Here is a 16,534-nt window from a genome sequence, read left to right as displayed (position 1 = left end):
AATGAGAACAGGAGTATTCTGGGAAGAAGGAAGCTCTTTCCGCAGTCCTGCCCAGACCACCAAAGAAGCAGGATGTGATCTGCCCTGCTGAAAAAGGTGCTGAGCCATGTGGCTAACATAGATAAGAATAATGTTTCTTCAGATCTGCAATACCTCGCATCCCCTAGGGTTGCTTCTTTTCTCAAGCTTGGCTTCAGAACACTGGAAGTTACTAAGAGGTAGTTGATTACCCCAACAGATTACTTGAGAGAGTTCTACAGCCTGGTTCCACATGTTAGGAGGCAATGCCTCACAGGTCCAACTCAGTCTCCAGGCGTCTCTAAACTAGTGAGTACTGGCTACACAATGAGATTGTGTTCAGGTGTGCACTGATAATGAACCAACCAACTTAACATTGTTATTCTAGGAAGAAGAACTGTTGGAATTCAGTCTCACTTCTAACTCTAACTGGTTTTTAAAATATGAGGGGAAAAAAAAGTTCTTGTCACTCAAGTTTTAGGGAAACATTTTATAATTTATATATAAAATTTCAGTAAGAAACAATGTAAAATGACAAGAATATCCACCTTACATTAAGAGTCAAAATAATAAAATAAAACCCAAATTTAAAAAAAGACAAAAAACCCAAAACAATGAAAAACCCACACACAATGAATGTAAATTTTAATTATAAAACAAGAATATGAACAGAGCATTTAAAATGATCTCAGTCATTTGGCAACTCATCATATCATTGCAAGAAACAGATCTGATCTTAAGAAAACATTATTTTATGAAAAACTTAAGTTGGACAGTTTGTTCATTATGGGAGTTAAAACATGTTTAAAAAAGAACCTGGAGATAAAACCAGTTTCTATCCTGAAATAACTGTATAAAACAACATGACATTTTGAAACTGAATAGACTGGAACAATCTCATCTTCAAGCATTTCTCTTCACTGAAACAGACAATATGGAGATGGGGCAGAGGCTTGGGAATAGCACAAAGGAGAGGAATGAACCCACAGAGGGCTTAGGGCGCAACTTTACCTGAACCAGTCATTTGTGTTAATGGAGCTGGTGGCAAAGTCACAGAGGCAGGGATTATTGGAAAACAAGTTACATTCTTAAAAACCAGTCACGACTGTGGACGGAAAGCGGCGGAGTCCTTTCTTCACCTAAACTACTTGACTTGGATGCATGCGTGAATTTCTGTTTCCTGCCAGGCCATATGCAGATAGTTACAGGGCAGGTAGAGTCTTAGAACTCTTCTACTAATGACTGCATAGCATTTAAAACCTTTTTTTCATTAAAAAAAATAATAAAATAAAATAAACAGATATATAGTAAAGTTCACAGATAAGATTTCTCTGTAAAATAAATAAAGTGTTCATTGATTAGCATCATACATTGAGTAAAATACAGCCTATTTTTACATGTTTATATATTATACACAGATCCCCAGGGGGTAGCCTGGTGTCTGATGGGCTAGAAGGATTGCATTAGTGATGTGTCTCATTGGGAAATCCCAATTTCCACTGTTAAAATATACACCTACTTTGCTGAGTTCAGATACAAAGTAAACTTATCTTCCTTTATCTGAAGTAAATGTACATAATACCGTCTATGAACAATGGTTTATAAAGCTGTTTAAAACATAATAAGAACAAGCTTGCACCTAGGAACTTACAGCACATGCAAATCCTTTCCTTATTTTAAAAAAGAAAAAGCCCATGGGGCAAGGCTTGTCCTTTTTCTCTCCACTGGGTTGTTCTTCAGGAAGCCAGGGTCAGGGTGCCAGCATTACCGCTTTGCCTTTTTCATAGGGGTTTCGTCCACTCTCTGCTGGCCTCTTGTTCGAGCTCCAGGAGGGCTGACTTCTCTCTTGCGCTTGATGGAAGGAGAGAGCTGCACCTTTGATCTGCATTGAATAAAAACCAAGACAGTGAGGAAAGTTAAAATCTGCTGCTTCAAATAACTTGGAGTTCTTTAAAACGTGACACTAAAGGAAAAACCTCACAGTATTTAATACTAGAAGTGGCTGGAATGGTCTGGTTCTTGACCTTGAACAGAGCACAGATGGGGCTCTGGAGAACCACAGAACCCTGCACTGTCCCAGCCCTACCCATGAGGTGCTGACCTTGGTCTTATCAACATCCTTTCCTAGACCCTTGACTGATTGAGCCACACAGAGTCCCAACTTGAAACAATGAGCAAGAACACAGCAGGACTTCAACCCAGCATCTGGCAGAATCAAAACCATGCTGCACCAAGTAGCAGAGAAGCCAGCTAGCAAAGTAGGGGGTTTAGAGGAGCAGGGTAACTGACCTCAGTCATATCATCATCCTCAGACGTGTACAACTCTTGCTGGATCTCTGAAGCTTCTAGGACAAAGTGAGCCAGCCAGAGCACACTGCATGTCTTTACATAACCAGTTTCCTACTTTCAGCACTCTGGACTGCTGTCCAAGCACTACTGTGGTCAAACAAATAACCCTTCTTTCTTCATGCTTTGGCAAGTGATTTCTTTTCCTCTTTTGAGATAAAGCGTCATGTAGCCTAGGCATGCCTTGAACACCCTATGCAGCACAGGATGACTTTGAACTTCTGATCTTCCAGCTTCTGATGGTGATGTGACTTACATGCATAACCACACCCTGCTTACACAGTGCTAAGAATCCAACCCAGGACTTCATGCCCCCTAGGCAAACACTCTTCTAACTGAGCCGCATGCTCAGTTCTTTTTCCTAGTCATCCTGTATGACCCATCGGACCAATTTTTTTTTCAGCTCCAGCTCAAAAGCCCTCCTCTTGGAAGCCTTCTACAGCACAGAACAAGCAGCTTCCTCCCCAGACACTACACAGTGCTTTTGACTTTTACCACAGCATTAGCTGGTATAACTCGTCCCCTTTGCTTTTTCAAACTGTAGGTTACAATTGGTATTTTAAAGCAATGTGGTAATAGAGGATGGCAGAAAATGCCACTGTCACTACCACTATCAAGTTTTACTAGTGAGCATTTGGTTTGTTACAGTAGCTAGAATCTGAGCAGCAGTTGTATTAGTAAACATTTGATAGCGAGCTGCTATCAAAACTTTGAAAGTCTTATGCACATTCATTTCTATCATTAGAAAAGATATTTCTCTGGGCAGCTGCTAAGATTAATCATGTTATGTAGCTATACTGCCAATATCTGTTCATCACATGGTAAGCAAGCAGCAAATTCTTATAGGTGAATTAAAAAGTTGGAAAACTATGGCTGGGCTGTGGTGGTGGCACACGCTTTTAATCCCAGCACTCAGGAGGCAGAGGCAGGCGGATCTTTGTGAGTTCGAGGCCAGCCTGGTCTACAAGAGCTAGTTCCTGTACAGGCTCCAAAGCTACAGAAACGACATGCTTACTGTTCATCTGATAGCAAAAGAAAACACACCAAGTTGAATAGTGTTGCAGATAATATGGTTCTTACAGGTTATCTATGAATGAGCTGAGAATAGCTAAGGAAGATGTTTGTTAATAACCCATTCCAAGCTGTGATATGGGAAGCCACAGGCCACAGGGAACACTAAGTTACTATCGAGCTGCTTACAGCAGGAGCCAGTGTTGTGCTGTGAGTTGTTAGCGGGGAGCAGAATCTCTAGTCAGGCTCCCTTTTTCTTCTTGTGGGAGCTGGTATATTGATCAAGCCCTTTCCTTATACCCAGAAGCCTGCTGGAAGTACAGACTTAGAGGCCCAATGCTTAACAGTCACAACTGGCATGTCCACCATGTGATTCCTCTGCACATTCAATTCTGAGAAACATGCAACCAGACTGTCCTGATTCTGACATATACATGGAAAATAAGAATGACTATTTTATCTCACCCAGCAAGGATGAGAATTTTCTTCCTTTCTAAGACTGGTTGATGGATCAGAGTAGAAACATATTACAAGTGTGCTATGAGGATCGAGCACTGTAAGAGAGTGCAGAACAATCTTTGTATTCATGGAATCATCTTTTGTTTATGAATGTTACCATATACACAGAGCAAAACAAGTTCCCAACATAAAAAACAGTTCAGGGCGAGAAGCAAAATTAGGCTACCTACACCATTGCCACCTGCCATTACCAACTGTTCAGTGCGGACTGCAGATGCAATAGGAAGGCGATGAGAAAGGGCTGCGACAGAGAAGAGGCCCTAAAGGAAGGGGGCTTGAAGAAAGGAAGACCTGACTCACCGAAGCAGGCGGTGAGCACCCACTGCTTTAGCACAGCAGAGGCAAAGGAGGACCGTGGAAGCAGAAGAGAATCAGGCTGCGGTGGAAGGTGCAAGCTGCAGGTGGCTGTTTCAGAGTGCTTTTGTTTTGTTTCCTCCACAGTACTCTAAACCAGACATGACTAAGCCGTGACATGCTTCACCACACGGTGCAGATTAAACTAAGCGCTCAGACATGCAATCACTTGAGAAGAAACATGCCTGACTTTAGTCTTTGTACATGAAAGTCGACCAGTAAGGCTCACAAGAGTCAAGGACAAGCTTGTATGTCTAGGTTACATGGCAAAGACACTTTTATTTTAGGCCTTCCTATTTCTGGAAACCCATGATCCCCCCAAGACAGCTATTCTTAAGAAAATAGGAAAACCATTACTTGGGAGTTAAACAACTTGAAGAGTAGGCAGGGACTTACCTTCCTAATGGGGGAGATTTACTAACTTTTTCGCTGGTAGATAACTTCTCTTTTGCTAACTTTTGGCGATTTCTAGGAGAAACTGTTTCTGGGATGCCAAGTTTGGATGTTGCACGTGTAGATGGCTTGCTATGATGCTTTCTGAAACACATTATAGAGAAACTGGGCAATAGTAGAACTGGATTCTCTAGGCCATTGGACTACTGGAAAGGAAGAGAATTCTCATGGGCCAGACAGATATGGACACTAAAAGAATGAAAGGAGCTGGGTCTCTTGATAACTGCTATTAGAGACTTTGGTGTTAGTCAGGACTAACTCTACCTCCAGGACATTTTCTTTGCATATTTCACCACAATTGAGAAGATGACCCTGAAAAGAGCAAATATGTTGGCTGGACACCAAAGAGTTTATCAAAACAGAGTAAGAGGCTAAAGTTATTGATGGCACGACTCACAGCGCTAAATGCAGAGTAGTCAGTTATAAAAGGAAGAAATCAGATTAGGAAGAGCTAACTTTTAAGAGAAAAGGAAGAGAAGGGACTTATTTAGTGTATGATATAGTATAGGATTCAATTAGAAACAACTCCAATTTGAATGTATATTGAAAATCAGTTATCTATAAGATCAGAAAAACCCTTCTAGATTATTTAGTCCACATCTGATGTGGAGCATTTGTCTCTTAGAGAGGATATAGACTAGAGAGCAAACAATGATTAAGATGACAAGGAAGTGCAGGACAAAAAGAAGGCCTGGAAAGTGTCCTCAAATACTTAAGGGAAATCATTATGAGGCGCCAAGAGATGAACTTGAAACAAGAGCAGAAGTCATAGGGAGGCTGGCTTCTACAGTGCACAGGAAGAGAAAGCCAGGGTGGAAGAGGTTCGTCTGCCCCTGAGGTCTGTGCAAGAGCAGGACTAATACAGCGGAGGTGCTGTGACTTAGGTGCTCAAGGTTAGCAGTACCAGAGGGTCTCAGAGTGCACAGCTGACCACGAGGACCTGGGAAACCACAAAGATACCAGAGTTCTAGGACCAATCAATAGAGATTTAAACTAAACAGAAAAGCATCTGTTAATAAATCATATAATTCAGGCTGGAGTGGTTCAGCGGTTAAGAATACTGGTTGCTTGCTCTTTCAGAGGTCCTGAGTTCAATTCCCAGCAACCACATGGTGGCTCAACCATCTATAGTGGGATCTGATGCCCTCTTCTGGCATAAAGGCATATATGCATACAGAGCACATTCAATAAATAAATCTTAAAAACAAAACAAAAAACAATTCATGTTCTTGTAACATTGATAACTTAAGTAATCACTAACCTATAAATTATGACTTATTCTTTTAAAAATGTATTTTCCTATTCTTAAATAATACCATGCATGTATATAATACAATTTGGTTATGGTTTTGAAAGGCATGCCTACTAGTGATTGTTGGATACACTCCAGAAGACAGAAAGTCTAAGGAACTTTCTGTAGTTGAGTCCCACTACACTGAAGGATTTCTAGGATTGTAAGAGGGAGGCAGAGGTACTAATGAGATAGGGTGCTACACTCTAGCATGTTCACTATCTCACTAGGGCTCTTGGCTCAGTGACTCCTATTCATCTCAGCTGTCCCTCCTCTTCAACCCCTCTCTCCAAAAGCCCAAAGAGTGGGCCGTTTTAACTTTAGCCATGTGAGCTCCAGATTGTGTCTTTTGTCTTTAAATAATCTCACTCTTTTGAGAAATCAAACCATGTTGCCAAAGGCTAAGAATGTCTAAGTTCGGATGCTTCAGAAATGGGTTGATTTTAAACGTTTGTAAACATGATACAGTATTATTATTTTATTATGGGAACAGGCGTTAAGGGTAATACTTTCAAAGAAAATATTTTGGACCGTTTTGATTAATTGTGGAGAATGAAATTATAGAAGATTATGGCAAGATCAACAGTGTGTGAATGTCACTGAAAATGGGAAAGTCTTGCTCTGGAAAGCGCTGGTGAACACTAGGAAGGGCTATGCAGCACAGCCCCCCTCATCTCTCACGGTATACAGTAAGAAAGGGCACTGCTGGGTCAGCAGGTGCAGGGACATGGGAGGAGCTAGGGAGGAGTCTTATGGGCAAATACTACAATAGGTTTTCTTCCTTTAGGGCTTTGCCAAACCTGAAAGATTTCATTTTATTTTATGTATATTAACTTAGAAGGAGCAGAGAGAACTGACTTCTTTAAACTCATGGGCCCAGTTTCCCCCTAAAGTTTTGTGCCTCTACTAAGGTTTGAGAGAACATACTTTAGGGGAACACACAAACTCAGGCAGTACATCAGGATCAGCACAGGTAATGACTATGTGTGGGCCTCTGGGCTCCTGCATGGTCCTTAGTACACAGTGTCTGAGAAAATAGATGCTTTAAAAAAATGTCTGGAGAGAATTGACAGTTTTCATCAAACAAGCCTTTAAACCAGGCAAAGCCATTCAAGTAATCTCCCAGTAACTGAGACAGAAAATACATTCTCTATGAGATGACACAGTCAAGAAGAGAACACGGACAGGAACCGGCTTCAAAAGAGTCCCATGACACCTGGAGCTGCTTCCAGACAGAGCAGCTGCTGATGGCCTCTGGAGGCTCTTGGTTGTTCCCATTACCTCTGTGCCTCTGATCTAGTGGTAGATCTCGTGGTGGCTCCCAAGGGCTCATCCTCCTCCTCTTCTTCCTCTTCCTCATCAGACTCCTGATCTTTTCTGTCCTCAGATGTTTCCGAAACTGATTTCTGGCGCTTTCTTTCTGGCTCTGAGGATTCTGTTCAGAAAGAAGGGTAACACCTGGACTATACTATTCCCAAAGACACTTCCAAAGGACAGTCACGGAGTAGAACTTAGGATATTAGCAACTTGGAAGCAGAAGTGCTTTCCCACTTCCTTTTGGTTTCAGTACTTGCAATTCACAACTGTTTACCTTAATCTCAAACACATTTGGGATAGTTTACTTATGAAGTTCACAGCCAGCATTTGCAAAAAATTCACATGAGCTCAGAAAAGCATCTGGGATGTGCCATTTCTGGCAGGGATTAGAGCATTTCACACACATTTATGCAACATTAATTCTAGTTGCACCCAGCTGGATTTTTCTTCATCCAAAAAAGGTTTTTTTTTAAAAAAAGTGTAATTTTTGAAATAATAAGACTGCAATTAACAATGTACAAATGTATTTATTTCTTGTGTTTTTGTTTTGTACTCTAATTTGCTTTGTTACATTTTTAAAAACAAATCTATTTATTTATTTATTTATTTATTTAACATCTCAGTTAAAGTTTCCTCTTTCTCCTTTCCTCCCACTCCCCTCTCATCCCCTCCTTTGTTCCCACCCTGCAATCTGCTCCTTCTGTTTCTGTTTAGGAAAGGGCAGGTCTCCCATGAGCATCAACAAAACATGACATATCAAGTTGCAGTAAGACTAAGCACCCCCACTCCTATTTTTTTAATTGACCTGTTTACTAGAGAGAGAGAGAGAGAGAGAGAGAGAGAGAGAGAGAGAGAGAGAGAGTGTCATACCAGCGTCATCTGATGACGTCAGTGAGCGTTTGGTCTTTCTTCCTCTCCGACGCATACTTGCTAATTTTTCTTCACTATCATCCTAGAAGCAACAGCATTAAAGTTGAAAGTGTAGTTAGCTGAGCATTTATTAAACTTATTTCTAGAAGATAAATCTTGATGAGAAAACTAACACTTACATTGCTTGTATCTTTTTCTTGTAGGTTGGGTGTTTCTTTATTAGACTCATCTTTAAAAAAACAGAAATTAAATTTCATCAGTAGGTCTGGCCCATTATATCTGTCATTATTCTAATGCTAATATACTGTTATACAATTAGTCAGTTTGGATGTTTTTTCAAGATTTGGGAATATCAGCAAATACCACAATGAAAGATCTTCGGAAGGTAACCTACATGCAAACAAAAAATTGGGGTTTGCAGAGGTAACTAGCTTAGTAGTGAAATGCCTGTCTTGGAAGCATGGGGGCCAGATTTCAGACCCTCAAACCAACATGCTGGTGAAGTGGAGAGAAAGCCATGAGTCTAACTGGTGATTCCCAAGCTGATGAGAGACCCTGTCTCAAAGGAGGCAGATGACATTCCTGACGCTAACACCTGAGGTTTTCCGCTGACCTCCACATGCAGTGCAGACATACGTGCACACAACTACATCACCCTGCCCTGCTCTCACATACACATATCAAAATGTCCTTCTATTTCATATATAACTCACTCACATGGTCAAAGGTAATATTATGCGATATTTTTAGTGCATCTGTATTCTGAGAGCAATCCACAGGAAAGTTATGGAAATTTCCACTTTATCATGTCAACACTGGAAAAGTTTTGGATTCTGAAGCATTTCAGACTTTTGAATAGAGATGCTTCTTTTAAATCTCAGTACTGCTCTATAAATACTTCAATCTCAGTTTACAGTTTGGAAAAAGTATTTTGAATAACTTGGTTTCTATAATTTGTTCAGTCACATAATTCATGAGCAGAGTGGTATTTGGATTCTTTTCACTCCAGATACACATATCAGGGAAACACACAAACAACTACAGTCCAAGTCTGTTGGTAGACTATAACTTTATTCTTTAAACATCTGTCTTACGTTGAGCCTTTAATTCGTGATCCTAGAGAAGCTAAATAAGAAGGTGAACCCAAAGAAAAACATACTTATCCTCCTGGATATTGGAAGTGGACAAGATTGCAGGGCAGGGGTGGGGAGCATGGGGGTGGGGGTAAGGGGAGACGAGGAGAGAGAAGGGAGAAGGGGAGGATAGGGAGAGCTTGGGTGAAATGGGATGGTTGGGATGGAGGAGGGGTGGATGTGGGAGCAGGGAAGTAGATATCTTAATTAAGGGAGCCATTTTAGGGTTGGCAAGAGACTCGACTCTAGAGGGGTTCCCAGGTGTCTAAGGAGATGTCCCCAGCTTGTTCCTTGGGCAGCAGAGGAGAGGGTGCCTGGACTGCCCTTATCCTATAGCCAAACAGATGAATATCTTGCATATCACCATAGAACCTTCATCTGGCGATGGATGGAGATAGAGACAGAGACCCACATTGGAGCAATGGACTGAGCTCCCAAGGTCCAAATGAGAAGCAGAAGGAAGGAGAACATGAGCAAGGAAGTCAGGACCACGAGGGGTGCGTTCACCCACTGAGACGGTGGGACTGATCTAATGGGAGCTCACAAAGGCCAGTTGAACTGGGACTGATGGAGCATGTGATCAAACTGGACTCTCTGAATGTGGCTGATGGTGGAGACTGACTTGAGAAGCCAAGGACAATGGCACTGGGTTTTGATTCTACTGCATGGATGGGCTTTGTGGGAGCCTAGTCTGTTTGGATGCTCACCATCCTAGACCTGGGGGGAGGGGGGAGGACCTTGGACTTCCCATAGGGTAGGGAATCCTAACTGCTCTTTGAATTGGAGAGGGAGGAGGAGGGGGAGTGGGGGGAGGGAAGTGGGAGGAGGTGGAAATTTTTAATAAAAAAAATAAAATAAAAAATTAATCTAAAAAAAAATAAATAAACATCTGTCTTATGTAGACATTACAATTTTCTGAGAACATGTTATAATAAGGAAAATAAAGATAATGTAGTATATTATTTGCATATAAAATTATGGGTAAATACTCAAAAACTTGAGAGTTTTTTTTTTATTGGTGGGGGGTAGGGGAAGTGTCTAATTTTGTAGCCTAGGCCACCATGCTGGGCTTCAAAGGTTCTACTCCTCAGATGAAGAGCATATTTTCTCTTTTCTGAAAGCTCACTAATGAACATGGAAAAGTTAATCCAATAAGAACAAAGAAGTCTGTCCTAAGCTGGTCATCATTACCCAGACTCAGAAACTAACAAAAAATCAAAACCACCACATAATCACATAGATCACAAGCTTTACAGTGAGTCTGAAGTATAGAAACTTCTCTTATGGATTTAAATACTATAACAAAAGAAGGCTAAAAACCCAACAGAAGCAGAGTCTTCCTTTCTTAACAAAACAGAAATAAAAATGTCAAAAGTCAAAAAAACTCAAATAACAAAACAACCTTAATTTACCAAAAGACAAGAAAAAACATGAAGCAAGATCCAAAGCTTATAGATAATTAGGTGTGTGAACACTGTAGACAGGTTTCTGTCCTTGCTGTGTCTTGCTGATCAAGACTGTACACTTTCTCAAGTTACAGTGACAGCTGTCATATTCGTCCTCTTTTTATATTACCAACCCCTTAAACCCACTGATACTTTTTTCTTTCATTTAAAAAATCATTAAGCTAGGAGGTTAAAATGTACAAACTGTTAAAAATCTGGAAAAAGACAGACTAAATAATAAGAAATACTTTTATTTCTATTAGCTTCCCATCCGCGGGCAACCACTGGATGGTTTGGGATTTTTTTGGGGGGGGATCTCCCCCTATGGAATGAGGATAAAATACTTGAAATGGTTTCATCTTTTTAAGATCTCAGGTCTGGAGGGTACAGAGGGTTCTTCTGCAAATTCTTTTTTTTTTTTAAAAAAATATTTATTTATTATGTATACAACTTTCTGCCTCCACACGCCAGAGGGCACCAGATCTCTTTACAGGTGGTTTGGAGCCACCATGTGGTTGCTGGGAATTGAACTCAGGATCTCTGGAAGAGCAGACAGTGCTCTTAACCACTGAGCCATCTCTCCAGCCCCCTTCTGCAAATTCTTATTCCTCTGAGCAAAGTAGGTTCTCGGGATGAGCCCCCACTTTCATGGTAACATGCTCCAAAGAGCTACTTCTTCCATTTCATCTCAGCACTAACACAGCATTCAGCAGCTCAGACACTGCAGTCATCTCTCTCCAGCCTTCACTATTCTGCCTTCTACTGCCTTGTCCTTTTGTGATGTCACTGTCCCAGAATGAAACTCTGACTAAAGAAGAAAAACAGTAAGTGTATGTAACAAAAAGCCAACTCATTTCAAGGAGAAACAATGAAATTGTAAAATCTCCCTTAATACCCAGGCTATGTTCGCTGTTCAAGTAGGAAAAACCTTTTTATTTAGAAAACCCTCTGAACAGTCCTTGTGCATGAACTGAAAACACAGCAGCTCCTTAGACCACAGGCAGAGGAATTTCTAGTACATACCTGCTTGGCTGGTTTTCAGTTTGCTGCTAGGTGGAGATTGTTCTACCTAAGATTAAATGAGCAAAAATTAAGATGAACAGTTTGTCATCATCATACAGAAAGGCAACGAGTAAATTTTAAGCTGTTTACTGAATACACAATCAGAATAATGGGGACCTATTTGCTGTGGCTAGTCAAGAAGAGCTAGCATGTGGGGGTGCCCACGCGTCTGAACAATCTCTAACAAGTGTCTTTTGTGTCTTTCTACCATCATGCTGCAACTCTAAAGACTGAATGCCAGAAGAACGAAATGTCAAAGCTGTCAGTTTTCCCTGAGGCCAGCATGCCCCTTGACACGTGGGTCTCTGACTCTGCAGTCCTACAGTACTATGAGAGAAGCACTTTAGGTGCTATAGCACTTCATAGAAAGCAGTCTCAAAGGGTTTGTTGGCCACAGGTCTGGGAGGAAGTGACAAAGCTGAAGTTTAAATCCAAAGTGATGGTTTCTAGACCACAGCTCCCCACCACTGAAGTACATGGAATGAAATCCTCAACCTGACGATTTCACTGGGTATGTACTTCAGAGTCACAGATAAGAACATTCAGCGAGATAAAGGAACAGTACTGGAGATGGCTGACTTAATAAAGCACCTGCTCCATAGGCTGGGATCATAGTGCCTGTATAAAAAACTGATGCAGTGGTGAACACTGTTGACCCAGAGTTGGTGGGAGAGGCAGGTAGATCCTGGAAGTTTCCTGGTCAGCCACTGTACCTGAGCCATGAGCTATAGACTAACTGAGAGATCTTGCCTCAAAAGATAAGGTGGGGAGTTATAAGGAAGGCACCGGACGTCAACTCTGGTCTTCATGTGCATATGCACATGCATGTATTTAAACATGTGTGCTCCGACATGAAAGCACATATACACCACACTCATACCCACACAAATAGCACTGATGATTCCTGTGCTCTAAAATTAGGGTATATTAAGTATAAAAACAAATCAAGAGAAAACCATAAAGCAGCAGAGGTTATCAGAAGCTTCCCTTGTAAAGTCACTACTTGAAACCACACTAAACAGTGAACTTCTGTATTTTGACTAAGGTGCTCTACTTTTACATAGCTGAACTTCTAGGTACGGATGGAACGGCTTAATAACAGCTACTGAAACTGTGCATAGGAGGATACTACTAGTCAATGCATTATCTGAATGGGTAGCCCACATTTTAAGAAAGTCTTTTCAAGTAAATAAGTAAAACAAAGTTGTTCATAGCACTAGATGCTCACAGGCCAAGAGCACATATTTGAATAGGTCTTTTCTCATCTTGTGCAATTACTTACAGTGGTAATGCCAGTCTCTGCTTTGGAGTCTTCTTCTAAAGAAATAATAATAAAAAATTACTTAGATGGTAAATTCAGAAAGTTCTTATGTACAACTTGAAAATGAGCCAAACACCTACTTGTTTTCAAGCCTATTTCTGCTGGGTATTTGCGAGGTCTTCCTCTTTTCCTTTTAATAGTTATTGGCTGATCGTCCTAAGAGGGAAGTGAAAAAAAATGCCCAATAGTAAAAGAATAATTTATTCAATTGTATCGACTCAGGGTTCCCTCGTTAACAGGAATGGAACCAAGCCTAGGCATGATGTTCAAAGTCTTGCATTTATTCTCACTGCAGTCCCTTGCTTAGAGAGTACTGAAAGTCCTGACTCCAGAGTTCCATGGGGGTAACAGGGCTCAGTGAGTGCTGTCTCAGACAAGAAATATGTCTGCCCATTTAAACTGGGATTTGGTTTAAGCTACTTGTGGCTAAATGCTATCTCTTACAAAAAATATAGAAATCTAGTGAGTTTCTCACAAGAGACTGTTAAAGAGTTGGTACACTACCCATGGCTGGTTTGGATTTAGAGGGCTGTTTCAGGCCACTCTCATTCTCTGACCCAGAAGCTCCCTATGAATGATTAGGTTGGAAGCAAGCATGGCTGGCATGACCTTAGTGAAGCTGCAGCCTCCTGCGAACCTGTGACCTTGCCTCACCAAACTGGGTCTCCATGGATGCGCCTACTGCTCCCATTTCCTCATTTTCTCCTGCAGCACTAAGCTGCTAGGCCAGGAACCCGACAGTGCCCATGTAGAGCATTGTACTGACCATATGTGATGATGACATAGTAGGTTTTATATAAATGCTTTGATGAGATAAGATAAAAAGAACGAAATTAATCAGAATGACATGAATAAAGTATACTGTTTGGAACAGAGTCCCACTGCACTGAAACTGGCTAAAAACTACTTATGAAAAACTCATGCAGAGGAACAGGAAACATTTGAAAGTCATTTTGAGAGAATCAATAGGAAAACCAATTCTCACCTCCTGTGACTTGATACCGTCATCTTCATTCAACTCAATCTTTTCGCTTGTACCCTCATTGCTGCTTAAATCATCTGGAAAAAAGGCACAGTTCAATGTGGTGCTGATGACCAGATAAGCTTTCATCACGCCCCTGAGGATCTGCAGTCCCAGACAGACAGACACACACACACACTTTATTTGCATATCTTCATTATTAAAACCAACAAGCCTGATTTAGTTAACTAAGAAACAGCATACTTTTAGAAGGGAATCTAACTTAAAAATGATCCCCAAACTTAAGCATAAGGTACTATGTGCACTGGGGGGAGCAAATGGGCAAAAGGACATTCCACAGGTGAAGTTTAGAGCTGGCTTAGCCGCCAACACCCATAATCAGGGCTTTCACTCACCTCTGTCTTCCAGGGAAGTACTGTTTGACTTTGAACTCATTCTAGAGAATTCCTCCAGATCTCTAGAGTTCTCTTCCTGTGGAGAATTTGAACAAGATCAGAAGCTCCATTTTCAAATTTAACTTTGCCTTCATTCATACTCCCCTGAGTTTCTCTCAATAACTATTTCCTAACTGTCATTTAGAATAGTTTGATAAATGTGTTTAAAAACATAACCAGTATTGCAGTTAGTAGAACTGTTAAAAAGAGATTTAAAAAAATTGAAGGCAGAAAAGCAAGTTTAGATATAAAATACCAAGGTCAGGGTTAGTTTTACATTCTTTCTCCAAAATGTACCTTTTCTACAAGACACTCCAAAGGAAGAATTACTATAAACTATATTTCTTTATGGAGTGGTAGAGGAGAGTAGTACAGTGAAGGATTAGGAGAGAATATACCAAAAAGAACATCTAAGGATTTAGATAAGCTAATTTAGAGTATTAATCCCTAACAGTGAAATTATTCACCATTAGTTGAAAAAAGTTTTGAGCATGAAACATCAAGTGAACCCTGACAGCTACAATAATGACTGGCCTGGCAAGACATGGCTATAAGTGCTACAGTAGCATGAACACCATGGAAGCAACCAACCACTTTCTGATTAAAGTCTCATTCCACAAGATGAAACTCATACTTGGGCTATTGCCGGGCAAAGAACTTGTGACTAGACTACTATTTCTGCTAAATGGACACAGTATTAAACTGACTCTTAATTACTTTCTATTATACCCAGAGATGCATCTCTTAATCCTCATCAGAGAAGCTTCTATTTGTAGTAGACAGAGATTAACACAGAGATCCATGACTGGTCAAAGTGCAGAGAATAAAAGAATGCTGACTGCTCAGCCCTAAATGAGACATCTATATCATATCCCCTCCTCCCAAGGCTCAGGATCTTCACAGGAAAAGGGGCAGAAAGACTGTAAGAGCCAGAGGCTGTGAATGACTCCAAGGTAAAAGAGTCCTTTGGATACAGCAGGGAAGCTGCACATATAAACTCACAGTAACTGACAGTATGCACTAGCTCTGTGGTACAAGCTCAGGCCAGAAAACAACCCGACATGGAAAGGGACGACAGATCTCAAGTCTCAGCCGTAACTGAAGAGCTACTGACAATGGACAGCTACTGGTAGAGGGAGAGTCAGTTCTCTTTAAAGTGTTTCCCCTGGTGAGTTTATCACACTCTAGTGCAAGGCCATCCAAGAATATATGGGTAGTACAACTGAACTTAACACTTTTTAAAAAAAGTTTCTGGTGAGTAGGAAAGGGATGGGAACAAAAATATGTATCTAACCTGTGTTTTGAAAACGTCTTTTGGTTAGTCAAGGATCACTAACAGGAAAATCAGTTCTGGTGCTCTACTGTAAAAGTAATATGACGACAGATAGTGGCAATGTAGTATATTAAAAACAGCAAGACAGAATTTTGAGTGTTTTCTACCACATTGAAGCAATAATATTTAAAGAAAACAAATAAGCTTATTTATTTGAACACTGCACTTATACATGTACCACACTACAACATGGTCTCTCACCACAAATATATATGTGTGTGTGTCAATTAAAACCTAAGTTAAAGTTTAAACAAAACTCCACAAAATGTTTACAACACTAACATACTCAAAAAAAGCAAAGGGAGGAGATCAAGATAAATTTAAAAATTCAAGTTTCAATTTTACTACTCTAATGGTCTTTTATATAACTATAAGTAATTTCCATTATTATAAATTTTACTTAAATTACTTTTTCATGGCCCATTATAATCCTTGTTTCTTTCCTTTCTTTTCCCTGTGGGACTGGAGGGTCTAGGATTGCCTTCACTGTCCCTTCCCTTCGCAAATGCACTCAGTGTCACCAGGTGTTTTATCTTAGCTATTTTTAGCATGTGCTTGAGAGCACATTATAGCACAAGTATGGAGGTCAGAGGGAGATTTCAGGAGTCAGTTCTCCCCTTCTACCATGTGAGTCCCAGGATTTGA

The 16,534-nt window shown here is 40.6% G+C and overlaps 1 protein-coding gene across 4 annotated transcripts in view; it reads right to left on the bottom strand.

Moving 5' to 3' along the window:
* Positions 1 to 1,546: 1,546 nt before the first annotated feature.
* Bod1l1 (biorientation of chromosomes in cell division 1 like 1) overlaps positions 1,547 to 16,534 on the bottom strand; it is a 53,958-nt gene continuing 38,970 nt past the window's right edge. For 2 of the 4 annotated variants that reach the window (XM_075943680.1, XM_075943681.1), the window contains exons 18-27: positions 14,518 to 14,593; positions 14,126 to 14,199; positions 13,221 to 13,296; positions 13,102 to 13,136; positions 11,781 to 11,826; positions 8,359 to 8,408; positions 8,180 to 8,261; positions 7,274 to 7,427; positions 4,645 to 4,785; positions 1,547 to 1,900 (exon numbers count right to left, since the gene is read on the bottom strand). In XM_075943680.1, the coding sequence (XP_075799795.1) occupies positions 1,783 to 1,900; positions 4,645 to 4,785; positions 7,274 to 7,427; positions 8,180 to 8,261; positions 8,359 to 8,408; positions 11,781 to 11,826; positions 13,102 to 13,136; positions 13,221 to 13,296; positions 14,126 to 14,199; positions 14,518 to 14,593 (852 nt within the window). In that variant the 3' untranslated portion in view covers positions 1,547 to 1,782. The remainder of the gene's footprint in view (positions 1,901 to 4,644; positions 4,786 to 7,273; positions 7,428 to 8,179; positions 8,262 to 8,358; positions 8,409 to 11,780; positions 11,827 to 13,101; positions 13,137 to 13,220; positions 13,297 to 14,125; positions 14,200 to 14,517; positions 14,594 to 16,534) is intronic. The other 2 variants (XM_075943682.1, XM_075943683.1) reach the window with 1 other exon arrangement.

This window comes from Microtus pennsylvanicus, chromosome 12 (assembly GCF_037038515.1).
Source record: "Microtus pennsylvanicus isolate mMicPen1 chromosome 12, mMicPen1.hap1, whole genome shotgun sequence".
NCBI classification, from domain to species: domain Eukaryota; kingdom Metazoa; phylum Chordata; class Mammalia; order Rodentia; family Cricetidae; genus Microtus; species Microtus pennsylvanicus.
This window is presented reverse-complemented; position numbering and strand designations above follow the sequence as displayed.